The 27,537-nt window shown below is 49.1% G+C and overlaps 1 protein-coding gene across 2 annotated transcripts in view; it reads left to right on the forward strand.

Annotated features, from left to right (window-relative positions):
* Positions 1–3,509: 3,509 nt before the first annotated feature.
* The window catches only part of SEPTIN6 (septin 6), a 49,048-nt gene continuing 25,020 nt past the window's right edge, over positions 3,510–27,537 (forward strand). The window contains exons 1-3 of one of the 2 annotated variants that reach the window (XM_032476121.1): positions 3,510–4,760; positions 18,297–18,411; positions 25,376–25,571. In XM_032476121.1, the coding sequence (XP_032332012.1) occupies positions 4,731–4,760; positions 18,297–18,411; positions 25,376–25,571 (341 nt within the window). In that variant the 5' untranslated portion in view covers positions 3,510–4,730. Of the gene's footprint in view, positions 4,761–10,162; positions 10,279–18,296; positions 18,412–25,375; positions 25,572–27,537 lie in introns of those variants that run through there. The other variant, XM_032476120.1, reaches the window with a different exon arrangement.

A 27,537-nucleotide genomic window follows, 5' to 3' on the forward strand; every position in this document is an offset into this window, starting at 1 on the left:
AGGCTAAGCTCTTTGGCATGGCCAATGTGATCCTTCTAGATCTGACCCCATCTTATCTTTCAGCCCCATTTACAATCACTGTCTTCTCCTCCACCATTCCCTCTGGCCGAGACTCAGAATTCCCTAATGTTCTCTGTCCTTTTTTCTGTGTTTTTACAATACTGTTCTTCTATCACCACCCAGCCTTCTTGATGGCCAGATAATCTACAACTCTTTCTTCAAGACTCAATCCAATGGCTCTTCTTTGAGGTGTCTTCCCTCACCTCACTGTGTCTCTGCCTCCCAAGGTCTTGCTCCTGACTGATTATATCACATATCACGCTGCTGGTTGTTTGTGGCGCTATCTGGCAACTGGCCTGGGCCCTCCCTCAGATCACAGTAGGGGTTCTCATCACCCATTTTTTCTTGAGTCCTCTGGCACTGAGCAGGGTGGCTGATGTGCAGTGGGGGTTCAATGCATATTTGTGGAATGAAGATTAAAATTTCAAAGGAAGCAAAGTTTATCTTTAGAAGCTTCCAGCTCCCTACAGGGGTCCCCTCTCCACTTTTTTGACACCCCTTTCCCAACCCTAGGCAGTCTACACTCTCATGCTGCCCAGTGTAGAATCCGGGATCTGCCATTATTGCCACAACCCAGGCTTCAGAACTTTCTCTCAATAGCCTGCTAAACATTACCCAGTCATGTCTTTCCCTGGCTGGATTTCAGATAAGCCAGTGGTTCTCAAACTTCAGAATAAATTAGAATCCCCTGGAGGACTTGTTCAAACACAGATTGCTGGGTCTCAGTCCTTGAGTTTCTGATTCAGTAGGTCTGTCTGGGGTGGGGCCTGAAAACTTGCATTTCTAACTTTCCAGGTGATGCTGAGACTGCTAGGCAAAGACCACATTTTGAGAATCACTGGAATAAACTAACATAAAACCAGGGGCTGCAGGAAATAATGCACAAAGGAATCCTTACTTCATCTTGACTCAGCCCCTTCCCTGAGTTTCTGATCCTATCAGCACTGTCTGGATTTGGTTCATCTCAGATCAGTTTCCCTCTGCTTCACCTTGTCCTCTTCCTCCAACTTTCGATCTTACTTTTCAGATTGTTCTCTGAGCGTCTCTCCTTAGACCAACTTGATTATCCTCTTTCTCTTTTTCATAAAGCCACAGTTTCAGGATAAAACCCTTACTGAGCTCTTGGCTCCATTTCATTGCCTTCTTTCCCCTCCCTGTCCCCCTTCTCCCATCCAGTCTGAGCACCTCCTACCCAGCCATCAGAGTGACTTTTCTGAAGCTTGGCTTTAATTAGGGCCCCCTCCTATCTAGCAGGGAGAGCCATTTCCCCTCCCTGAGGAGTCTGGTTCCACAAACAACATTAGCAAGTTAATGACAGTCACCTGCTGGCCCTGGGAAGTCTGCTCGCTCCAGCTTCCTTAAGGACAGTGGAAACACTGAAAATACCACATTTACATGCTTCCGTTTATTCATTCACTCAACAAACATTGATTGAGCCCCTGCCAGACACTGTGCTTGGCCCAGGGGATCCAACCAGGGCACCACAAACATGAAGACATGTTCACGGCAGTGTCTAAAGGTCCACAACACCTCTTCAGGAAGGGGATCTCATCAATGGGGACAGACATTCAAGGAAGAAACTGACAGCTCTTGCCTCGATCTTCCCGTGTCTGCTCCGTGCCTGGGAAGGTGACTCAGGATCAAAGACTAGGAAATACGAACCCAGTGAGTTTCCAGAACTCTTTGTTGAAATAAGTATAATAATCCACATCTCTCAGTTATTGGCCCCCTGCATTGAGTGAGGTAAGGTATATAAAGCCCAGAACAAGTGAGCTAAAACCTCTCTACACCTACACACACCCACACTGAAACACACACACAGGTAGGTACACAAAAACAAATACAAACATAGGAGTAAACACATGCCAGCACACATACACACTGACAACACACACTGAAACACACAGACACAGCTGATGCACACGCTGACACATACAAATGCACACCAACTCACACATCAACGCCAACCTACACCCCATGGAAACTGGGAAGCCCAAGCCCCAGGAAGGACTTGCAGCCGCAGGTGAGAGATCCTGGAGGGACCACAGGGTTGAGGGAGACTTGAATTACACACTTGGTTCCAGTCTGCAAGGTCCAGCGTTTTGGAGGCGGAGGCCACCGCGAGGCTCTGAAGGCCCCTGGGGACAGGCGGGAGGAGTGGGGCAAACGGGCGGGGTACCAAGTTACACCAACGCTGAACCGAGATGCACGGAGTTTTGGTCCGCGCAGAGCATGAAGGCGGGAGGGCAGCGCTCCGGGAGGCAGGCAGGATTCCCGGGGAGCCCGCAGTCAGCCAGTGCAGCTCCGACTGGCCCTCCGCTGGCTCGCCCTTCGCGTTATCAGCTGTCAGCTCTGGTTTATAAATGTGCGCTTCTCGTCCCGCTACCACTCAAACTCAAGTCCAGGTCAGAGCTAGTGACCTCCCACCCTTCCCCGTTCTCCATGCTCCAGCCTTTGCAGCGAAGACCCGTCTCCTTCCCAGATTCTCAGCCTGGAAGCTGCCAGTCACCTCTGACTCCCCGCCCCCATCCGGTCCAGGCCCAGCCTTACAGCGGTTCCTCTGTACAGCCTTGGTCCCTCACGTCGCTGCCACCCCAATCCAGGGCCTGGCGCCTCTCCCAGGCCCTGCCCCAGCGCCCTGGCGGGCCTCGGAGACAACGGCCACTCCCCTTCTCTGCCACCACCATCTGTCCTGCGGGTCTGTGCTGTCTGTTCCCAGAACTCCCCTATACTGTTCCCTGATTGTGCCAGGCTCTTCTCTTTCAGCCCCTCCTGGGTCTCCAGCATAGCAGGCACTTCCAATACTTGTCTCTTCTGTCGCTACAGCTACCCCCTAATTGGGTCTCTTCTTTCTTCTGTGCCCCTCCCCCAATCCAAATCCTCTGCCCTCTTGTTCAGAAAAGGCTTAGTTGGGCGCTTCGTGGATGCCAGGCCCCGAACTAGGCACTAGGGATGCATTTTGCCGAGTCCTTGTTCTCCAGATTCATACAGCACATACAGAGCTCCCTGAGACAGTGTGAGAAGCACTATCCTGGCAGGTGGAATCAAGTGCCAGGGAAGCGCTTCATATGGCCACCCCAATTTCTCTGCCTTCCCTCCTCCCCGCGTGCAGACCTCTGGATCGGGTCCCTTCTCCCTCTCTCTCTTTGGTTCCCGTTTTTCGTCTTTCCTCCCTCCTGCCTCCCTCCGTCTCAGCTGCTCCCGCCTTGGGCCATCTCCCACGCCGCATCTGGGCCCCCTCGCGGGCGGGGCTTCCACCCATGTGTCTGTCTCCCCCCGCGGTCCCAGGTTCCTTCACTCGAGGGTCTGAGTCCCTCTCCGAGACCAGGGCTCCTGCCCTTTTAAGGAGTGGAGTGAAGTGTCCCGCCCGCTCGGGCCTCAGGCACGCCAAACCTGCCAGGGTACGCCGGTCACAGGGAGCTAGCAGGGAGCCACTCCCGGGAGAGGGGGTGGGAGGGCGTCAGAGCCCGAGAGGTGGAGAGGTGCCGAGGTCAAGGGAGGGGGCCCGCGGCGGCGGTTGGCGGGGAGGAAAAGGAAAGCAGACCCGCAGAGCCTCTGCCTGCGGAGGTTCTCTCTCCGCGCACCGCGGCCGCCGAGTCCGGCTGACCCAAGGTTAAGGGGAAACTAGGGGGCGGGACAGAGGCACCGGAGGTCACTCTGCATCCCTCCCCAGCATTGCTCCCAGCAGAGCTGGGAGCCTCCAGCCCCAAGCCCCTCCTCTGAGACTCCCCGGAGGTCCAAGCACTAGAAGAGGGTGGGTTGTCCGAGCCTTCGCTCACACGGTTGAGGGTCTAGGGTTCGGTGGGGAGAGGAGGCGTGGGGTTCGTCTGTATTAAGTATCCAACGGTGGTGAGCTCGGAAATGACAGCCCACAGCACCTGAGGCTTGGAAACCCCAGGTCAGAAGGAACGCCTAGTCTCAGGACCTCTGGCTTCGGACTCCGCATGTCACAGCTCAGTTGCGGGGCCCGCAGTGCGGCTTCCCCCAACGCCCCCTTTCTAAGCGCCACTGTGGAGCGGCAGGTGCTGCAGTTTTCCCCCGCCCCAACCTCCGGTCTCAGCAGCACTCCCGGGCCAGGGTGAGGGGAGGTGTGGTGGAGCAGCGAGACTCCAGTGGCAGACGCTCCCACCCAAGCACCCCGAGATATCGGAAGAGGGGCTACAGGGGGCGGGAAGGAGGGAGAGGAGGATCGCAGGGCTCAGCCGCCGAGCTGTGCACGGCAGGAAGGGCGGGGGGCTCCATTCCAGCCTCCAGGGTCTGGGGACTCAGGGATGTAAGGCGAGAGCAGGGGGGTGTGACAATTCAGCAGAGGTCGGGACGTACCACGGAACCCAGTGACGGGGGGGCAGAGGACGTGGTCACCGAGGGGAGCCCCCGCCCCCCTTCGCAAAGGCCTACAACTGGGGTTGCAGAGAGAGCTGGAACTGGGCTGGTGGTAGGGGGAAGAGGCGCTTTAAATCCCCCCCACCCCATTTCCGAGGGGGTGGGCGTTGGAGGGGAGGTTGGGGTTGGAGCAGCGGCTAGGGGGCCCCTCCCTTGCACCTCCCCCCACCGGACTTGGTCGCGCCCGAAGTGTAACACTTTCTCTTTGTCGGAGGAGCTCCGCTGTTTCCTGTGCTGTAGCTCGGGTTGCGGCGGCGCCCGTGGCAGCCCTGGCGGACGCAGGAGCGATGGCAGCGACCGATATAGCTCGCCAGGTGGTGAGTGCGGGGCTTGGGCGCCAGCACTGGGGCCGGGGGCCTGGGAAGGGCCGAAGGGACTTGGCCGCCGCCACCGCCACGGCGAAGAGGGCAGTGGGCAGTATCTAGGAGCCAAGGCTCGGCGGGACTTCTGCTCCCGGGGTCAGCGGCTCAATCTTCCAGCCTCCCGTCTCCGAGAACGGTGGTGGCGGGCGGGTGGGGGGCCTGGTCCAGTTTGCGAGCCGGCAGCTGAACTTGCGTTGCCCAAGAGCTGTAGTCAGCACTGCCGCCTCCCTCGCTGCAGCTGCGGCGCCGCCGCTGGGGCGTTGCCGAATGAATGGCCGCACGGGCCGCCGAGCCCTCCGGGTCCCCAGCACCCTGGCCTCGCTCCCTGGGACCACCCGGCCTCACCTCTGCTCCCTGCCGGCCGCCAGGACCCGGGGCCCCTCAGGAAGAGGGGCGCGGGGCTGGGGTGAGCCTGGGGCAGGAGACGGCGAGTGGTGAGGGGGGCGGGGAGGTGACCGGCTGGGGTAGGGTTTCTCCATATGCATTACATATGTGACTGCGTCTCTGTGTGTGTGTGTGTGTGTGTGTGTGTGTGTGTGTGTGTGTGTGTGTGTGTGTGTGTGTATCACTGTGTGCGTGTGAGTGCACGCGCGCGCACTCGTGCCTCTCCGGGCGGGCGGCGGTGCCCGGCTTGTCTGTGACCCAAGATGATTCCGCCTGTTTCTCAGAGTGTGCTCACCTCTCTGGTGTGTGTCTGTGTGTCCGGACGCCTCTCCCCTCGTCTGCTCGTGCCATGTGCCTCTGGGTCCCATTTGTGCATCCATGTGAGGTGCAGTCTGCTGGCCTGTAGGTGGCTGGCTGCTTATTTTGGCGTGTTTCTGAGCACCTGACCCGGGTTTTGCGGGCCTCTGGGAGTCTGTTTCTGGTGCGTGTTCAGTGTAACTGGGCTTGTGAGCCAAAACCTGTGGAGCTGGCTTCTTTATATGGGGGCTCAGGAAAATAAGTGTGAGGCTTGCAAAAGCGGTGCCGTCTCTCTTTTTGTTGGCAGCCGACTCTGGGGGAAAAAAATCTTCATTTAAAAAACTGAAGTTTTCCAGCCTGGGATGTGCAGAGAAATCATACTGAAATGACCCGAGGCTCCATGTTTGTTTTTTCAGGGAAAGGGAGGGGATGGTTCCATTTCGGGGAACAACCTTTCTATTCATCCATGGGTATCTGGGATTTTAAAGAAGACCACAATTACCAGCACCCTGAGGTGAGGAAGGAGAGTAGAGGTAGGTCAGATCTCATGACACTAAATACTGCTTGATGAAAATCTCTGAAACGTATGTGCACGCACACACACACACACACACAATATTTTTAAACCTTGTGGATTACTTATTTAGAGAAATAGTCCATGCAATGCAATTACAGTGCAAATATATATATATATATGTATGTATATATATTATAGCCTCTAGGTATTTGGTGTAATTGAAATTGATTTGTTTTCAAGATCTGAATCCAGAATCTGGTAGTATTTTCTCTACAGGATATGGTTAAATTTATCCCACCCTCTGGTCCCAGTTTGGAAGGGTGAGGTGATTTCTTTGGAAATCTTCCCCCACCCCCTGCAAGACCCCAGCATGGGGCTCTTTATGCAGTCATGATGTGGAAGGACCAGGTGTAGATAGGAGACAATGCTCTGTGATAATGGAATTTGAGAGAATTCTTTTCTCCCTAAGATTGGCTGTGTAATATGTATTGCTTTAGTGTTTTGAGGGTTCCCAGAGTCCCTTTCTTCTCCTTGTATTACCTGCATTTTGGAGATGGCATGGCTTAAGTAGAGGAATTAGTTTCCTGGATTACACTTCCTCCATCCTTAGTGACCAAAAAGGCCCCTAATGATTTTTCCTGTCAGCTAATTAATTTTCATCGACCTGCACACACTCTCTCATCAATTCCCCCTTCCCTGGATTAGGATTGTAGGGCAGATGATGCAAAATGGAACATTCCAGAAGGTTGTGTTGCACCTTGGATAACCCAGAGATCCTCTTTGTTCTGCAAATGGAGGTGGGGGCGGTTTAGGGCCACTTGGTTTGCTTTGCTGGGTTCCAGTTTGCTCTGGCTGGCCTTGGCCGTACTGTGTGATGAACATAATTGTCGGGCCGGATTCTGAAGCTGAGATAGCAGCCTGAGCACTTGAGACCTTGTTCCTGTGATAAATAGGTTTCTGGGAAAATTGATGTCACTCTTCGGGTCCCCCTCCCCCAGCCAGGGAAGCTCCTGTTTATGTGTCATTTGTCTCTCTGCTTGCCTTTATGTCTGCAAAGAAGTTGTAATTCACTAGGGGAAGATGGAATTAACTCAGGAGACCTTGGACGGCTGGTTGCTGTCGTTTCTTCCCCTGGAACGTGTATCCAGGGTTTGGGAAGAGAAGCCTGGAGATGAAACCTGAGTGTGCCTAGTTTAGGAGTTCTTTTTAATGAGCTCTGAGACATGGTGCCGTGCAAGTGGTGCTCTGGTATGTGTGTGAGGGATTGGGGGGGGGTGTCATTTCCAGAGTCACTAGAGGGTCACTCAGGCTTGTAAGGTAACATTATTAGTGACCAAAACAGGCCTTACAGTTGCTGAGTAGGGCCCTTATTTGAGCATGCATCGAACCTGGAAGTTCAGCTTTTGTATACATGATACAATCCCATCCCGCTTAAATGAACACAAAGATTCTTTATGACAAAACTATTTTCTCATTGTGTCTACAAGTGTTTATTTGATTGACTGATAAGTGTCCAGCACCATGGCTAGCCCTGGTCATCTATACAAAAAAAGTAGTAGACACAGTTCCTGGCTTTTAAGCTTACCACAGTCTCCTTGGAGAGACAAATTGTGGACACTGAAATAATTAGAGAACTACAGAAGATTCTTGGGGTGTTCCCATCCCGAATCCCTGCCTGTGAGGTGGCGTGGGCTGCTATTAACATATACTCTGAGAGGTTCCATGGCTTGTCCAAGGTAACCTAGCAAAGCACAGTGTAGGCCCCAGAGGCTGCAGCTCCTGGCTTATGCATTGAGCTGTTTCTTTCAGTGTTGCATCTTGGGGTCCAGATTGCTAAGTGCTGACCCATAGAACGAAGGGCTCATTGATTCTGGTTTGAACCCATCCTACAATGTGGACAATGATGCTTTCCTCCGTTGGCAGCTGGATAATGGTCTTTCTTCCTAAATAAAGAGCTTGAAGGGCCTAACTCTGCCCTAGCTCGTGTGGGCCTGGGGCAACTTTTCCAGAGCCACTGCCAACAGGTGGCACTTAACCCTTGATTCTCCTTGGGTGCCCTGCCTCAGCATCTCCACCACCTCATACTAAAAGTCATATTATACCCGAAGCACAGAGCAGAACCCCAATATTCACCCATACGTCTAGTGGGGATACAACACTAAAGAAAATTTACATGGCCCCAAATATGAAACATTCTTGACTCCAAGTCGAGGGTATATGGATGATCATTGTACTATTTTCCAACTTTTCTGTGTGTTTGAGACTTTTCAAAATAAAAAAATTGGGTGAGGAAATCACAATGCCTGACCCCGTCCCCTGCCAATGCACCTGGCCCATGCCCTCATGGAGTTTACAATCTAGTAGTGGAGGCAGACACAAATAAGTGTGTAATTATCCTTGTGCTAAGTGCTGTACAGGAGAGCTACTGACTGCTAGGAGAATTTATTACAAGGGGACCTAAGCCAGCAGTGGAGGGGGGCGGTGGGTGACAGGAAAGGCTTCGTGGGGGCTTCAAGTAAGAGAAAGGTAGGTGTGAAAATGGGTGAGATGTCCCTTCTGCTACTGCGCTGGAAACATTTCATTTGTTAATTCACGCGCTTTTATTTTCATTTACTCCCAACATGGGCTTATTGGGCACCACTCTGCCAGGCCCTGTGCCAGGCGCTGGGGATATAGTGGTGGCCAAGGCACACAAGACTCAGCCCTCTCAGAGCTTTCAGATGAGAGCCCCCCCATCCCGCCCCCGCCCCGTTTCCTCTTCATATCCTAAATCCTGGAAATGTGAGTGTTAGCGACGTTCTTATTACAAAACTGCATTGCAGCCAAGCGATTTGTCTGTATAGTATAATGAGATTTTGATCTGCAGTCATGTGCACAGCATTTACTTTGTAGAGTCTCTGCTGTAAATTTTGTATTAATTGCTGGCTTTGTTACCCAGAATGGCCCCTCCCTTTGTGTGCTGTAAGGGAGCGAACCCGTTACATTAGCCTGAGCAAAACTAATTAGGAAGATAAGCCCTCTGGAAAAAGGTATTCCAGAATTAAAGAGGACTGATTTCTGGACTTGCCTGGGTTTCTGGATTATCAGAGCCATGGCTTGCCATTAGCACGAACAATTGGGAGGCACTTTCAGTTGCGTGTACATTAAAACCACATTGGAGAAAGAGAGAAAGAAGGAAAGGAAAGAAAAGAAAGGAAAAAGAATACCATGAATAATTACAACATGTCTCTTTCAACGATCGCAAAACACTTCCATCTGTATGATTTCATTTTCCCCAACAGCTTCCTGGACAACTATTATTATTCTTTTCATTTTATGGGTTCAAGGAGACCAAGTTGCTTCGTCCAAAGTGTTATTGCTGGTCAGTGGATGAAGCAATGAAACACCTAGCAGATGATATAGATACATTAAAAACAACAACAAAAACTCTGGCCTTTTCTTGATGTTTCTGAGAAATAAAAATCCTGCCACGTCCCCTCTCCCCTCTTTTGACTGCACCCCCGCCCCCAGTACACTCATGGGGTAGAGAAGAGTCTACCTGGGTGCTTTGCAGACTCTCTGATGTTAAAAAGATCCTTAACTTGAATCCCAGATAGCACAGTCATGGCTACGTGTGGGCTTCCTTGCTTTTTCTGGTTTTTTTTTTTTCCCCATATTGCTTTAAATAAAAATCTTGGAGCCACCAAGCATGTAATGATGGATTATTTTAAGTAACAACTGGAGAGGGGGAGCAGAATAAATTAGAAACACAGACCCTTCCTCCTTGGTTTGGCAGGAGGAGGCTTCTGCTGCCGGGATTTGAAACCGTGGGTTTCTCTGCTGCGTGCACAGAGGAAGGAGGCCACATGCTCCGGAGGGAGAGAAATAATGTTACTGCTTCTGCGGTGTCTTCTCATTGAGGCAGCCATCTGCTGAATTCTGTAGCACGCCCTCCGCTGGCCCTGGAGTGGGGTCATCCCTGCCACTCACTTAAAGGTGACCAGGAACAGATCTGCAGGCCTTCTTGGGGACAGGACCCAGGGCTCGGGTTTCTCCCACCAGGGCCCTCTCTGACCCCTCCTAGAGGCGCTGGGGTAACAGGAGCAGAGCTCTGCTTTCACGGCCCTGATGAAGTGTGAGGTAGCATTTGGTTTTTTCACCGCAGAGGCCCCAGCGCTGAGCCCTGGCGCTGAGGCAGGAACTGGGTTTTTTCAGATCCCCTTTAAATGAGACCAGATGGAGGCAGAGGCAAATTCAGGCTCCCCAGAGGACAGTTGGGCACGCATCCAAAGGCCTGTGAGTAAACCTTTTTTCTCTTTTGAACAGATTGGAGATAACAATGGCCAGAACACCTAGAAAACTCTGTGTCAAATGGCCTGATTTGGAGGGGATCTGTCTGGCTTTTGTGGGAAAGTTGATTCACCCTGAGCAGGGGTCACCCCTGTCCTGAGGTGGAGATATTTTACCTAGAATCTGGCCGGTCGGATGTAACCCTGGGGCGCTTAAGCAGAGGCCAGGCTGAGTGAGAGGAGAGGGAGATGAGCCGGGGTGGGGAGAGGGTGCGGAAGCCGGCGCCAGCCTCTCCTGGCCTCGTCTGCTTCAGTTGCCTTCCGTGGGCCAGAGCCACCTCGGTGAGCCCACGGGCTTCAGACTCAGGCCCCACGACCCTTCTCCCTCCGACCAGCATCAGCCACAAGCCCAGTGTTCCTGAATTCTAGCAGCAGAAAGAATTCTCTCTGCCACTTGAGTCAGCTTTTCCATTTGAGAGCAGCAGTCTGCTTGACCAGGCCCTGGATCCCAGCACCACTCTCTGCCACTAAATCACTCTGTGACTCGGGACAAGTCACTTCCTCCCTCTGAGTCTGTTTCCCCTTTTGTAAAACGAGCAGAGTGGATTAGGTGATCTTTAAGGGCGTTTACAGCTTGAACATTGTGCGGTTCTTACGTTTCCTTGTCGTCAGCCTAATTTCTTTTAGGTCCTTGACTGCTTCTGCTTCCGAATGAGGTGGCAGAATTTAACTCCACCCCTTCCCTGCTTTGACTTCTTGAGCTGGGTGGGGAGAGAGTTGCAGAGAAGGCAAGTCTGTATTTTAAGCTCAGCAGGGTCTCAGTAACTGGGAGAGAAAACCCTTCAGAGATTGCCTGTCTGTCCGTGTAGGTGTATAGAGCTACTGTCTACCTGTACAGGTACATAACTGCCAGATTTTTGTCTGTTGAACCCCCTTTTGTTTATTTTATTTTATTTTTTATTGAATTGAATCCCCTTTTTATTTTTATTTTTTTATAGAAGTAGTCAGTTTACAATGTTGTTCCATTTCTGGTGGACAGCATCGTGTTTCAGTCATATATATACATACATATATTCCTTTTCATATTCTTTTTCATTATAGGTTTCTACAAGATATTGAATATAGTTACCTGTGAAGCCCCTTTTAAATGCACTAGGAGAGCTGGCTATTTAATAGAATCCTGCTGTGAATCCTTTTATATAATGGAAGGCCACTCTGGAATTGATCTGATGTATTAAAATCCAGAGTTCCATCTGATTGATTTGCCAAAAACGGACCTTCTCTGTGTATGGTGAGGATGGTTTCCTTTATGCTTCCCCAGGGTCCCCTAAACTGCTCCCCTAAACTGCTCCCCCACTGAAAGGCATTTCTGGGGCCCCTAAGGAGTGCTGCTAGCTTTTGCAGGCTTTATTTCTCCTTGGAAAGACCCCCTGCTTTTTCTCTCCCAGTTCAGGGCATCGCTACTACTGTCAGTTTCCTCTCAGCCCTGCTGAATCAGCATGAAGGAAATCCTGACATTTGATGTGTTAGACATATTGGAGGTTTTTTTTTTAACCTCTGAGAACTTGTCAGTGCTTTTGTGGTTCTTACGACTAATAATACAGGATAATGAGTGGCATCCACTCTCTTGACAACACTGGAAGCAGCCGATAGAGCTATCACCCACCTGATTGTTTCAAGACTTTTTGCTACATGTTTCAGGATATGTGATTTGCCTTCTGGTTCACATGGAAGGTGTACTGTACAATAATGTTATATGTCTTTTTACACATAAATGTCATAATGAAGAGAATAATAAGGTTTTATTATACTATCTGTAAAATAAATGTTTTGTATATAATAAAACTGCCTGAAAGTTGACTACTTAACTGCATTTTCTGATTATCTGTATGTAAAGCACGTTTATGGTCATAACTGAAGATTTTGCTAAAATATCTGAGGCCACTTTCCTGCCTCAGAAAGTATCATCATAGAATCGTTTTAAAATAATGTTTGAATTCTGATTATAAAAATAAAATACGCTTACTGTAGAAAATTTGGAAAACAGATAAGCAGCAACCCCTGCAGCCCCTCCACCCAAAAGTAACTATTGTCACCATATTGGTATATATTCTTCCAAGCTTTTAAAAATGCATATATACTTTTTTCCCCCATGATTGGGATGGTCCTGTATATACAGGCTTTTTTTTTTGTCTAACTGTATTTGGTGATCATTTTCCCATGCCATTAAATAGTCTTAGAATATATTTTTTATCAGCCACTTAATATTTCATTGTGCATCATTGAACTATTCATTGAGTTTGAACATCCTGAAGATTTGCAGGGTCTCTCAGAGACCAGTATTCAGAGCTGGGGGTGGAGATGGAGAGTGGGAAGGTGTGGGAGATCAGACCCACCAGCAAGTGACACAGGAGGCTGCCAGAGAGAATCCCATTTCAGTATTTTGGTCCTTTCCTAGCATCTCCGTGCCAAGGCCAGAGCAGGAAGTTTAGGGTAAGCCTGGTCACTGGCCGTGAGTTCCAAACTTTTTTCTTTGGTCTTGCCCTTCGGAATGACAGCTACTAACCTGGCCACCCCAGTTTTCAATGGAGGCAGGAAATTCTCCATTGACACAGAGGCACCGTCAGGTCCCAGAGGCCTCATGTCCGGCTGGCTTCCTATACCACAGAAGTTGGAAAGGAGGTAGGGGGACTTGCACACTTGGGTGCATATGGGACACTTTATTTTCAGAATAACAACAGTGGGAGAAAGATGTGCAGCTGTAACCGCTCTCACCCTTCTTCATAACACGAACCTTCGAATATTCAGTTAAAACACAAAATTGGTGTGTCCTCAGGGGAGGAGGCGGAAGAGAAAGAGCGATGTTTCTGCCTGTGATACAAAATGTGGTATAACGTATTTCCAAACCGCAGGTGACTGCAGATGAGCAGAAAACAGGAAGTGTAATTGGGGTGGGGAGGGGGGGGCTCTCCCAGTTCTCCTGAGCCCGCTTTCATTTTGCCTTCTTTTTAGCTCCTCTCAGACTCTGCCTCCCAATTACCCCTGCTGCAAAGCTGAGTGAGAATGCTCTTTTTGTGTGTTAAAAATGTTTTTAAATGACACAGGTAATGTGTGAATACATTCATGCTGTAAAAGAATCAAACAGTGCAGAAGAATACTGACTCGCCCCGAGTCAGCTCCTCGTCCCAGTCCCCTCCCCTGAGGTAGCCACAGTTCTTGGTTTGAGGGAGTGCAGTCCCCTCCCTGCACTCACACACGTTTATGTGCAAATACACACATACAAAGCTTTTTTGCAGATATGGGCTTATACAGCGCTTATCGTTCTGCAGCTTCTTTTTTCTACATTATAATATGTCTTGGAGATATTCCCATCAGTACCTATAGACCTCCTGCATTCTTCTTAATGGCTGCAGAATATTCCAGAATATGCATGTACTATAATTTAGTTAAATATTTTCCCATTGTCTGACATGTAGGTTTTTTGAGTTTTTCAGCATAAAGAATGCTATGATGAATTTCCTTGTACTGTACATGGATCTTTGTACAGACATGTGAGTTTCTGTAGAACAGATTCTGAGGGGAGGTTGCTGGGTCATGGAAGTTGGGCCATTTAACATTTTGGTGGCTGTGGCCTTTCTAGCATCTTGGTTCAAAGCGTGGAACGTGGCACCACTTTCTACTCAAGATAACTTGAGGTTTTAGTGTCAGATGTGCTGGGCCAAGTTGCCAATTCCATTTCCTCTTGTGCACTTTATAATCCAGGGAACGTACACTTAACTGCAATCAGAGTAATCAGGACCTCAATTAATCAGGCCACCTTAAAAGAAAGAGGAAAGAGATAAGCTATCAGAGGTTTAGAGAGGGAGGAGGGAAGAAACTTCCAGGGGCTGTCCTGGGGTCAGTGTACATTCAGTCCAATGTCCTGTCCTTTTCACCTCTACATATTTACTTCTGAACAATGAGGACTGATATTCATAATTATGACCCTGACATCTAAGATTCATCAAAGCGGGAGTGAATGGTGCTCGCTAAGACAGGATTTCCTAAAGCAGGAACTGCATATACAAATTCATTTTTGAAGCTTTCTCAACTACCAGGATTGAGACATAAAGTTTGCTGCTTAAGTCTTCGTTAGCAAGGAAAACACATTACCCAGCTCCCATGTCCCCGAGTCCCCAAACCATCCAGTTAATTTTGGTGTATTGGACACCGAGTAAAAAGATACAGAAAAAAAATGGATTCTAAAACTTACTAATGGCCTTCACCAAATCCAGATCATGGTCATTTCTCCGTAATTCTTCCTGACTTCAACCTTGGCCTCTGGTGTTAGAAAACTGTTGGGTCATCTTTTACTTTTCTGATCATTTCCCCTTCTTGGGAGAATTCTCTTCATCTTTACATTCCTTACTTGTGGTCATTTCTTATATTCAATCTTTAGTTCTTTTCTCCCTGTGTTATCTCTTGGAGAACATATCTGGTTTCATACCTCTCACTCCTAAATTTATATCTCAGTCCCAAATTCTCCCTGAGGCTACAATCCCATGTTGCTAAGTGCTTACTGGGTTTCATTTCCTGGATATCTCACCGTAAAATCAAAACTATCTCATTTTCCTTAATATATAAAATGCTTTTTACAAACCCAGAAGAGAAAGATAAGCACTTATTTTTTAAAAAACAGGCAAAGACATGATTGGTAACTCACATGTACATACGCACAATACACATACATAGTTAAACAATAAAACAAATTTACTCTAAATAATAAAATGCAAATTAAGTGACATGGTATCATTTTTCAGTGATTCAATTCAAAATGATTAAAAAGCCTCAGAAATTCAGTGCTGGTTAAAGTATGGGTAAACAGACATTCGCATCCTGTGTTGGAAATAAACATTTGTACTATTCTCTGTTGATTCTCAGTGTGTACCAAAGTCTCTCCAATGTGTGTACCCTTGGACCCAGCAGGCTTTAATTCTAGGAATTCAGCTGAAGGAAATAATCAGAGACTATGCAAACTTGTAAGAATAAGAATTATTATTTATAATGTTAAAAACTTGGAAACATGATAACGTCTAGCAGTGGAAGATTGGTTAAGAAAATGTGGTGAATTCCTACAATGGAATGCTATGTGGCCAAAAAAGTAATGTTTTGGAAGTATGCTAAATTACTTAAGAAAACATCCATACCATATGAAGTGTCATGTTATTAAGCCAGGTAATGGAAAGGAATATACAGGATTATCCCTATTTTGTTAGAAAAAAGTATACAGACTGTGGGGAAATACATATAAATATTAACAGTGATTATCATTGGAGAATGATGTGATATTATGGGTGATTTTTTTTCTTTATAATTTTCCATATGTTCTAAAATTTCTATAGTGAGCATTGATTACTCTTTTAAAAAACCTGATAAATGTAATTTTAAAATAATTTAGGTGTTTAAAACCAGAATCCTCGACTTTTCCACTAAAGCACCCTTTCCTGGCTTCCCTCTTTCTGTCCTTGGTCCATCAAAGCTCCCAGGCTTTGGACCCTGCAGCCTTACAGTTTTCACCGCCCTTCCCCGACTCCCTCTGCCCCATCACTCACTGTCTCCTCCCTTCTTTAGGAAGGCTCTCAGATTTGTTCTTCCCTCCTGAGTCCCAAGACAGATCAGTTTACTTCAACCAGCATTGTCACAATGCCTGACTGTCCCTCTACCAGCTCAACGTTATTGGAGGTGTCTCCTAATATGTCTTCCTGCCCCTACTCCCTCTCTCCTCCCATCAGTCAAGCGCCCTGCAGCTGCAATGATCTTTTCAAAACACTACTTGTTTCATGGTCCTCCATGCTCAAAACGCTCAAGATGCCCCTTTCAAAGCCTGTGGCCTAGGGAATAAAGGCCATACTCTTTCTTCCGCTCTTTAGGGCTCTTACAGCGCTGTGCTAGGTGGGAGATAATGTGGGCACACAGAGGGGCTTGGTGAGTCTTTGACAATGAAATAAATCTTTAAGAGTAAGACGTGGAGTCCTCCCCACTGCCCTCCGCTGTCTTGAGTTTGAACATTCCCTTTCCTTACCTTTTGGCACTTGGACCAGAGGCCTTGGAGCACTTGAAGTTTCCTGGTGCTGAATTTGGAGACAGAAGAGGCAGCCAGGGGCGATAGAATGTGGCTCAGGAAACCCCCACTCTGAGTCTGCCCCAATTTCCGATGCCTGCTATGTAGGAGGCTCTACTGAGAAAGCATATTGGCTCTCCTGTCTCTGTCTCCCCTGCAGTGTTCGAACAGTAGCAAAAACTCACATCTTTCTTTGTTTGCTTTGATAAAAATAAGGCGAAAGGGGTGAGGGGAAGCAAAAAGGGGGTGAATGCAGAACAAGCCCTGAGTGACGCGGGCCACTCATGAAACCCAGCTGTCTTCAGGTACCCCTCTGGGGCCCAGAATGCATCAACCAGGGCGGAATGATGGCATATGGTTGTCTGTCGAGAATACTCCACTGGGAGTGTGTGGGGTGAGATGTGTGGGGGTAACGATCTTGCCAGATGGCAGTCACTGGCACCGGCCCTGTCTCTCGCTCTTGGAGGATCTGATGACACCAGTGGGAGTGGGATCCCAAGCTGGGTGCAGGGCTATCTGGGAACCAGTTCTGACAATGCCAGCTGCTGAGGGGCTCCCCCACCAATGCCGCCCCTTCCTCCCTCTCAGTGTGGAGGCATACCCTCAGGGGCCTAGTCTAGAAGTGATCCTGTTCACCCTAAGAGCTGCCAGCTGCACAGCTTGGGATGCTGGCGCAGGCCTCCTGGCACTAGCCACGCCCTTCTTGAATTGCTCTTGGTGCCTTTCTGGTGACAGGAATCTTGGTGGGGCCCCACCCAACAGAAGCCCTGACTCCCTGCACAGCCTGCCTCTCCTGTCCAGCTTGGCTGCCTCCAGCTTCCCCTAGGCCCTGCGCCCCTCCCTTGTGGCTCTCTGCCCTTAGCACGCTTCTTGAGTATATGCAGGCCCTTTGGTCTGTCTACCTGGCTCCTTGGAAGCCTGTTTGAGGTTCTCCCTGTTTTGTAAAACCATTAACAATAGGAAGCTTTGGAACCTGCAGGCAAAGCCAAGGCCCCCTGCTTTCTGAGGCTGCGAATGACTTGCCTGCCCCCTATGGAGACAAAGGAACAGGAAGGAGCATGAGGGCAGGGAGCCAAAAGTGTTCCCTGGCCTCACATGTCGTCCGGGGGTCTGCGGGGCGGGATAACGTCACGGTGCAGTAAGAACAGCGGCTACAGTCCAGGGATGCTCGTCACACACTAGGCCCCGTGCTCACCCTCAGGGGCAGTATCTTGTCTAATCCTCACACCCATCCTGTGAGGTAGTAACTACTAGTTCCCGATTTTACAGAGGGGGAAACTCTGAGAAGTCAAGTAATTTGTCCGATGTCCAGAGGCAAAGGACGTGGGACTCTAACTCGGATCTGCCTGCTCCCAAGGCCTGTTCTCTTACCCTCTCTGCCGTGCCACCTTGGTTAGATCCTCAGAATGCCCTTGCTTTTTTGAAGTCCCTATGTCATATTTACTGAACACTTGTGCCTGTTCCAGGCATGATGCTAAGCTCATTACATGTATTAGCATATATGAGTCACCCAATCACCTGTAAGGTGTATCTCCTATGACAGACCTGGAGGAAAACTGAGTCTCCAAGAGGTTACCCAGCTTGTATGTGATTGAGTCGAGAGTTAACTCAAGCCTGGGAACTTCCGGCCCCAGCATTCTCATCTCCTAACCCTCCTTTCCCGCCCCTAGAAGCCCCCTTTGTAGTTTTCTCTGTCTGGCACTGTGGTGATATTCATTGTGGAGCCTTGAGGATGCCTGTCCCCAAGAATCCATCATTTCTAAGCCGATAGGTCATTTTGCTTTGGATCAGGGACTAGCTAAGGGAAGAGATGGGCCCCAGACAGGTGTTACTTATCAGCACAGAGGGCATTTGGATGGGGAGTGAGACCTAGATTGCTTTTAAGAATATTTTCCTTTTCTTCCCTCCCTCCCCTTCCAAATTAGGGTGAAGGTTGCCGAACCGTCCCCCTGGCTGGACATGTGGGGTTTGACAGCTTGCCTGACCAGCTGGTGAATAAGTCAGTCAGCCAGGGCTTCTGCTTCAACATCCTGTGCGTGGGTGAGTATTTCCATTGCAGGAAATTCTATTACAGAATATGGATCCTTAATGGCTGGATGTGGCTTTGCAGGTAATTAGGTTAAATAGTGTGTCATTCTGGTCTATTTACAAGAGTGTCCCCCCCCCCTTTTATCCCTCTGCTTATTTTTGTAAGCAGCTGACTATAATTACATTTTTCCCTATGCAGCCATACCTTGGGGGAGACTGAGCTGTGTGACATCCAGTGGAAATTTTGTAAGAGAGCTGGCCGGCTCAGCTACTCTAGTCAGGTTTGTTCTGACTGCAGAAAACAGGAGCCAGGGCAGGCCTGGGAGGGAGGCAATGGCCGTGGAAAGATGCCTGCCTACCAGCTATGGCCAGTGGGTTGGGGTTGGGTCTGTCTGTTTCCTCTGCAGCCCTGCTGAGCTTGTTACAGTTTGAACTCAAGCACGGGCACCACACAGCTGTGTGCAAAGTTCTTTTATTCCCCTCAAATATATCTCTGTCTGGCCCTTAAGTCTCAAGTGTGGGAACCATGTCTGAGTCACCTCTAAGGTACTAATCGCAGCACACAGAGTTCAATAATGTATGTGAAATGGATGAATGAATTAACCCCACAGGAGCCACTCACTATACTTCTCAAACACTTTCCCGTATCAGCAATTTGGGTCCTTACAGGGCTCTGTGGAGTGAACAGAGCGTGTGGCATTCATATCCTCATGGAGCAGACAGAGCCAAGAAACCTGGGAGGATAAGGGACTTATCTGAGGCAACACAGAATAAGTGGCAAAGCCAGGACAAGGACCCAGGTCTGCCTGACCCTTTGTCCCTGCCACTGCTTCTCTAACCGCTGCCAGCAACATCTCTTGAGAATGCCAAAGCACTTTGGAAACTGTTAGGCACCAGATAGACAAATCTGAGAAACAGCAGTTCCTTGACATTCTTTAAGAATCTCTCCTTAGACCTTCAATAATCCCAAGTTTGCAAACACAATCACAGCATATAATTTTCACCGTACAGTGCCATAAAGCATACCTACATATTTTCGGTGACCTACCTCCAAACCTTAATGATTGTCTAAATACCATAATGACAGCAGTTTTCACGCCAGTTGGAACACTCACACTCTTTGGCTAATAGCTTTTTCTTATTTTCACAGAGAGCGGATGGGGAATTCATTCATGTTGAGGGTCTGAACATTACTGAATTGCATATTCTACTTTCTAATGTAGCTTAAAGTTCTGTTTTCTAACAAAGGTCATTCATTTTCTTGGACTCTTTTTTTTTTTTCTTCTCCTCCCCAGCACTCTTCCTTGGATCCTTGAGTACACTCAAGGACAAGTAGAGAAAACAAAGCCACTTCTAAATATGGGTGACAGGAGGTCAGCTAGGCTCACTCATTAGTGAAATGACTTACTCCCTCACACTAGCTTTGGAACCTATGTGATGAAAATATGTGCTTCACAGATTTACAGATCATGGGCCTGGGAGTCCACATCTAGGCTGTTAATTCTTCACATGCTGTAAGTCTACTCACGGTTGTGGCGAGGCGCTCTTAGGAGAGGGATGCAAAAGAAACAGAAGTCATAGTGACGGACATCAAGACCAACTACTATCACATCCAATATTAGGACTGCCAAATCTTTTCCATCTTTGGCTAATGGCCAACTTACTTCACATAATATTTGATTACTGAAAAACTTCCGCACAAACATTGGATTTCCTCGGCATTCCTCCTAGAGCTCTGTGTGACCTGTACTAAAGTTGAGTGGCTAAGAAGTGGAATGACAGGCCCACTCTAATCAACCTTTCAACCAAGTGCAGCCTGGGGCGGGGCTAGTAAAGCTTTAGGGAATACATGTAGGTCAGAATGGCTCTTTGAGGGTGGAAGTGTAGGGTAATGGGACATGTGGACCACAGGCTCCCCTAGGGCCCAGAGGAATAAGAAGCCAAGCTCAAGGCAAAGTGAGTGGGAGAAATAGTAAACCCCTACCCACACAGTGTGCACCTGCTGGGATGGAATCGCTTGACTGCCTGGGACAGACCCTCCAAGAGGGGAGGGCTGGGAAGGAGACCTTCGCACCCAAGGAGTCACCCCTTCTCCAACTCTCCCCGCTTATTAAGTTTCAGGAAATGGCTGCCCTAATAGCTCTCCTCTTAGCCCTGCAGGTGCACCCCTTGGATGGACTGGATTAATTTCGTTCCCCATCCTTGATCCAAAAAAAGCTAGAAACTCATGTATCCTGCTCTCTGGCTGGGCCCACAACCCTGTCATTGCTCTGAGAATACTCAATTTGGGCCAAAGTCATGAGCTGCTTACAGTGGTGTTAAGACTGCAATCTCAGCCCAGCCAGGGGGCTGGGTACTGTCACTGACTTCATGAAGGGCCCATAGCTTGGCTGTTGAAGGCGACCTTTTCTCTCTCAGGACCTTTAGTGAGCATACTCTGACGCCTACCATCTGTGCATAATGATCAGGTTTACTTCCTTAATGACTGTTATAAAACAATTGTGTTCGGGCATAGACTGTGTTTCCCCAAAGGGTTTTTTTTTTCATTGATAGGGCATTTTAAGTGTAAAATTATGGTAACACTAGCTTTGGTTATTAACAGAGACCTAGGATATTTTTATCACAGCATCATGTATCTTGGTGCTGGGCCACTGATCAGAGGCCCCAGCCTGGCAGAGTATGTGCGCATGTGCATGCTGGGCTTGAGAAAGAATCCAGAGCATAACCCATACATAGGGGCATCAATAAATGATAAACTTTTTAGAGGGATAGGCACATGGGCGTGACTAGGCCCATGGCTCCTCTCCAACAGATTCTCTACGGTTAACAACAATGACCAAGTGGGGTGAAGTTCTCCTCCCCTAGTAAAAATCTCCTAGTTCCTTAGCTTTGGAAATCACTAGGATCCCATGATTCTGGATATAGTTCAGGAGGCTTCAGAGGAACCACCAGAGTCAGCCGTGCAAATGTTCTGCTGGGAAAGAGCCCCAAGAAGACTCAGCCCTCCTAATGGGCCAGCAACAGAGAATGCCTGGGACGAGCACAAAGGGTCATAATGATATTTACTTTGAAGCTGCTCAAGATTCCAGGCTCCACTGGGCTCTGTTGAACTCGGGGGAAAAAAAAACACATACAAGAGAAGCAGGATTGCAGCTCAGCACAGGAGGAGGGGAAGGGCAGCTAGCATATTCTCAAGGTCAGGGTACGATTGTTTCATCCCTCCGTCTCTGGGAGAAGCAGTTGCCCACCTGTCTCAGACAGGCTGCCGGTGGGGGTGTGCTGGTCAGCCTCTAACAACCCACTCTCAGGAGAAAAGTAGCCTTTGCCGATTTCCGTGATGTCATTGTTTCTACCAGAGCTGGTTTTGAGCTGCAGACAAGATGTCACAGCATGTGGGATTGGGAAGAGCTGCAGGGAGCCCTGCGAGCCGGCTCCAGCCCAGCCTGGCCTCTTCAAGATCAGGAAGGAGTAGAGGGCAAGGTCACAGCGCCAGGCAAGACCTTGTCCCCATCCATAGGCTCCCTTGGCCAACAGGAGTTCCTTGGGGAGTTTCCTTTTGAACACCTCCTTATTGAACTCCAAGACATTTATCTTGGCTTATTCCCACATTCGGAGCTGGAAGAGACAAGCTCTGTGTGACAGAGTTCCACGCGAACAGGGATTATGGCTGTCCTGTTCGTTGCTGTATTCCTGGCCTCTAAACCTGTTCCTGGCTCCTATTGGAGGCTCTGTCAATATTTGTTGAATAACTGAATGAACCAGCCTCCCACGTCTGTGGGCCACACTAGAGCATGCTGGTTATAAGCACAGGCTCCTGTGTCAGACTGCCTGGACTCAAACACCGGCATCACCGCATACTACTTTTGTGACCCTGGGCCAGTTCTTCCTCCACATTTTATAGACAAGGAAGGTCAGGTGCAGAGAGACTGAAGAGCAGGGGCAAATTCACACAGCTAGGAAGTGGCCTGGTTAACCCATCTGTAAATTGAGGACAAATAGTAGTACCTCATCCGTAAGCTTATTGTGGGGAATGAGTAAGAAAATATATGTAGAGTACTTACAGTGGTACCCACATAGTAAGTGCTCCAGAAATGACAGTTATTATTATTACTACTCTAACATGCTCATTTTATGGAAAAGGAGACTGGGGTCCAGAGAAGGGGAAGGGCTCAGCTTGTGTCACACAGTTGTTTAGTGATAATCTGCCTGGGACTCTGCATTTCATCACTTGCAAAGACTTAACTGCACAAGATACCAGAGGATGCAAATGTTCACAGCAGATGAAGAAAAGGCCTAAGCTTTATTACAGCGGTTTTGAACTCAGGATAGAGAGGTCAACGTCAGACTATCCCAGGAAGTATAGTTTGTAAAAGCATATGTCATATTCCACATTGTAAACTGAAATTCGTTTTTAAAACCCTGGTGTTTCCAGGATCCTATCTATGTTAAGCCAAGTGAGAGGAAATCCTCTTGGCCCAGTGGAGATGACTTAAAAGGGGTTAAGAAACCCTGCTGTCCACTCTGAGGAGGGAGGAGGAGAGAGAAATGGACCCCTTGGGACTCCTCAGGTTTCCTGCTGGAATCTAATTGCCAGGGCCCCACCTTCCTGCCGGGGGTGTCGGAATGTGCTGACCTGATCCGGGTTAGGCTGCAAGTGGCTCCCCTCCCCGCCTCAATGCTGGGCCCAGGGCAGTGTAGGAGGGGACAGCAACCCAGGCTCAGGCTGGGTCTGTGACAGCCATCGTGAGAGACCCCACCTCTAGGCTCCACATTGATGGAAAACTGGAACGGGAGCTAGATAGCAATGGGGCGAGCGCACTGGTTTCCTGCCCTCTTCTTAGGTTGCATTTATCACGATTCCCTAGACACCCGCCGGGTCTTTTCTTCCAGACACTCATCACTGAGCGTCTAATTTCCACAGCCCCCTTGTGCTGGCAGGCATCTGGGTGGTCATTTTCCCTGTTGCCCTGCCCTGCCCTACCTGCCAGGCCTCCTTTTCTCCAGCTGCACAAACAGGGCGGGGCCCCTCCCTCTGGCACTGCTCCTGAGGCCTCTGGGTGAGCGTTGGGCTAAGCACTCTGGGGACTGTCAGAAGTTGCCCATCCTGCGGTCTGAGAATTCTTAGGATCAGGGAGTCAGGGCGCCAGCTCCGGGTGTTGGGGAGTCAGGGCCCACCACCCCCTAGGAGCTGCGGGGCATTCAGCAAAGAGCTCAGGGAACAGAAGAGAGGGCCTGGAGGTGAGGATGTGAGTGGAAAATGCACATACAGAGGCAGGTTAGAATGTAGCTTGAACCTCAGCGCACAGAGGGAAGGCGAGTTGGGGGAGGGAGCCACCCGGTGTTCCCATCTCAGAGGTGCTGGCCCTTTGCCATAGAGCTGCACCCCGACCTGGGCAGGGAGGGGGCGATGTGTTCCTTTGCTTGGCCAAGTCTACCACCTCCCATGGCAAAGGCTCCCACCTCACCAGATTTTTTTCTGGGAATCCAAATACTTCCTATTCCTTTAGGGAGGGGGAAAAAGGGCCTCTTCTGGGATAGTTTTTGGTGCTAATAGGTACAGCAGACTCTGGCTGGAAACACGATCTGTGGGAGGAACCATTTCCCTGCACCCTGGCAATCAACTCCATTAACCAGCCATGACTATGAAACTGGGCTGGGGGGCTGGGTAGCCAGGCTGAGTTGAATGTTCTCCTTGTTCTCTGTCTCTCTCTCACCAAGCTCTCCATGCACAGAAAGCTCTCAGCCTAGACAGATATTTTTAAAAGCACCTCCTGCATTCATAGCTCATTATTTGGGATGAAAGAGGCGTGCAAGATGCAAAGCTAGACACACCCAGAAGGTGGAGGGGAGAGGGACCATTTACAGTTATGGGGTGGGCAGCTCTACCCCCAGCCCTGGACTGCCCTGCAGATAGGTGCTGTTGGTCACGGGGGCGGGGACTTGCCAGGCCAGGATTTGCCCAGGGCAATCTAGGAAGACTTGTCATTCTCACATCTCAAGGGGTTGGAGCAGGGAAGGGGAAAAGAGAGGTGATGATAGCAGAACAGCAGGATGGCCCAGGTCTTCAAAGCGCAGTCCTTGGCTTCTGGCAGGGGTTTGATGTCCTCTGCCTCTCAGGAATAACCTTCCAAAACCTTCACCAGTCCCCACAGCCCTTCCCCTCCTTGTCTCCCTGGTGTGAAAGTCAAGACTTTTGAAATTCCAGTGGTTTAATTTATTAGTATCCTGCAGTCTGTTAGTTAAACAAACAAATGACTGGTTTGTTTGAAATGTAAAAGGAAGAATAATTTGTGGCCTGCTAAATTCCCTCCCCATTAGCTAAAAATGGTCTCCCCACTGGGATACACATCCGAGCATCTGCAGAGTGCTGTTTGGGCCTGGCAGGGAGACAAGGGGGGGGGGGACCGGACTGAGAGGAGAGGATATTTATTTGATGAGGGACCGCTGTCCCTGTCTTTTAAACTTGAAAATAGCCCTTCAATTTTTATTGTTAAAGCTACACATGTTCCTTGTAGAAAACTAGGAAAATAGAGAAAAGCATAAAGGAAGAAATGAAAACCACACATAACCCCACCACCCAGACATGACCATTGGTAAGAGTATCTCGTATATCCTTCCAGTCTTTTTCTGGGCATGACTCTTACCTCTCTATCACTGCCTTGAACCCAGTTTCTTTTTCTGACTATCAAAATAGTGCATACTCAATTTTCAAATAACAACAAATATGAAGACTAAAAGGAAAACTACGCCAATTCTACTGTCCTGAGATGACTATTGCTAATATGTTGTTGTAGTTCCTTATAGTCCTTTTCACTTAACGGAGATCAAACAGTTCGTATAGTTCTCTGTGCTCTTCACTTAGTGTCTTATTGAATGTACTTTTTCCCATGTTAATGAATATGCACCCCAAACATGATGTGTAATGGCCGCATGGTCACTGTGTGAATGGATTATAATTTATCCTTTCATTTCTCAGGAGAGACAGGTTTGGGCAAGTCCACCCTCATGGATACCCTGTTCAACACCAAGTTCGAGGGGGAGCCAGCCACCCACACACAGCCGGGTGTCCAGCTCCGGTCCAATACTTACGACCTTCAAGAGAGCAACGTGGGGCTAAAGCTCACAATCGTTAGCACAGTGGGCTTCGGGGACCAGATCAACAAGGAGGACAGGTAAGGAAGGCAGTGGGGTGGGGAGGCTGGTGGGAGGCCACGGGGAGGAGCTCACCACGGGGGTCCTCCTGGACCTCCGCTCAGCTGACGCAGGCAGGGAGCAGGTACCTCACTAGCGCCGCCTCTGCCCAGGATCCCTGTCTGTTTACTCCACGCGCTTTCCATTCCATTCAGCCGACGTTTATGGAGCTCCGGCCTGACATGCTCTGACGATCTAAGAAGGAATGACTTTGTCTCTGCCCTTGAGGCACTCACGGGGAAGCCTGGTTTTAAACAAATGAGTTCTCTGGAGTGTGGTATGCTCTGGTAAGGACAGGGCACACAGAGGTAAAGGACACGTTATAATGAGAACACGAAGGAGAGAACAGTCAGCTCCACGCGGGGAGGTCAGAGAGGCCTGCACAGAGGAGGTGCCCCCTGAGCTGGCCCTTGAAGGGTGAACGATTTTGTAAGACAGACAAAGGAAGGTTGGAAAGGGCATTTCAGGCAGGGGCAATGGCTGATACAAAGGCAAAGAGATGTGGAAGTCTGTGGCATGCTCTGGGGAACTGCGCTTGCTCTGTTTGGTGAGACCAGGGGCAGAGTTACTGTGAAGCCACTGAAGCTTGTTTCAGGCCCTCACTTACCCAGACCCCTGCAAGGCCCTGGAACTAATTTCTAGTCATAATGTTGGTTTCTTTTTTCTTGAAGGGCCCTTCAAATCCTATGAGCTTAAGGCCCCATGACACTGGTCTGCCCCTGGCCTGGCACTTGGCATGAGCTGGGGGAAAAGTGGGGGGGAGATGAGCCTGAAGAGGTCAGTAGGGGCCAGATTATGGAGGGGTTTCTAGCATGTGTGGATATAGAGCCATTGAAAGGCTTTATGAAGTAGAATGATGTAGTCTGATTGAAGGGGTTTGGGGTAGGATGGAGATGGGCTGGAAGGCAGGAAGACCAATTAGGAGACTGTTGGACCAATTCCATCAAGGCAGCGGTGAAACAAGTGCTGAGATAGGGACGGGCAGACACATTTGATAACTGTTGAGTAGGTAGAGCCAACAGGACTTGGTAGAGACTCGATGTAGTAATGTGAAAGCAAAAGAAGAACCTAGAATGAGGCCTAGGTTTCTGGCTTTGGAGAGTGGACAGATGGTGGCAGCAGTCAGTAAGTGAGGTCATCCGAGAGAACCAGGTTTTAAAAGAATCAGCTCTGTTTTGGACACGCTGGGTTTGAGCTGCCCGTGGACCATCGAGAGACGTGATGACCTTTCTCGGTGGGCAGCTGCATAGGCAGGGTTAGAAGTCAGGGGAGGGTCTGTGCTGGAAATAGAGACTTGGGTTATCAAGGTATAGGTGATATGTTCCAGCTGCAGGCATACACAAGCTCATCCAGGGATCAGAGTTGAGTGAGATTAACACTGGGTCACAGACAAAAACCTTGGGATGTTAAATCAGCAGATGGAGGAAAAGACATCCTGGAAAGAGACTGAACGGGGAGTAAGCAGAGAGGTAGGAGGAGAGACTGTGGGTGGTTGAGAATGGTGTTCCAGTGAGGGTAGGGGTGAGGCTCAACTGAGGATGTGATGAGGGCTGGGTTGAGGGAGGGGGAGGGGGGTCAGGCACCCATCTGCATTTAACTAAAAGTCACATGGTTATCACACGTGCTCTTTGCAGAAAAGGCCATTCATCATTTTGAGCAAAGTGTCTGCTCATCCTTTGAGGATGCTCTTGCTTCTTAGATGAACTGTATCCCAAATTCTCCTCTTTCTCCCTTAAAGTTACAACAGCCATATTCATTTCCTTATAATGAAGAAATATATTTAGCTCCTTAATTGAACTGACTTCTGTTTTCCATTTGAAATTCCAGACAAAGGACACCTCGGTTTTTTGTAGGCTTGCTTATTGTGCTAATCTTGTTTGGTGGAGAATAAATTAGACCCTGGGGAAAGGGGATATTTGGGTCACAATACAAGTGATTCATCTCAGC

The sequence above is a fragment of the Camelus ferus genome, chromosome X (genome assembly GCF_009834535.1).
Source record: "Camelus ferus isolate YT-003-E chromosome X, BCGSAC_Cfer_1.0, whole genome shotgun sequence".
Taxonomy (NCBI): Eukaryota; Metazoa; Chordata; class Mammalia; order Artiodactyla; family Camelidae; genus Camelus; species Camelus ferus.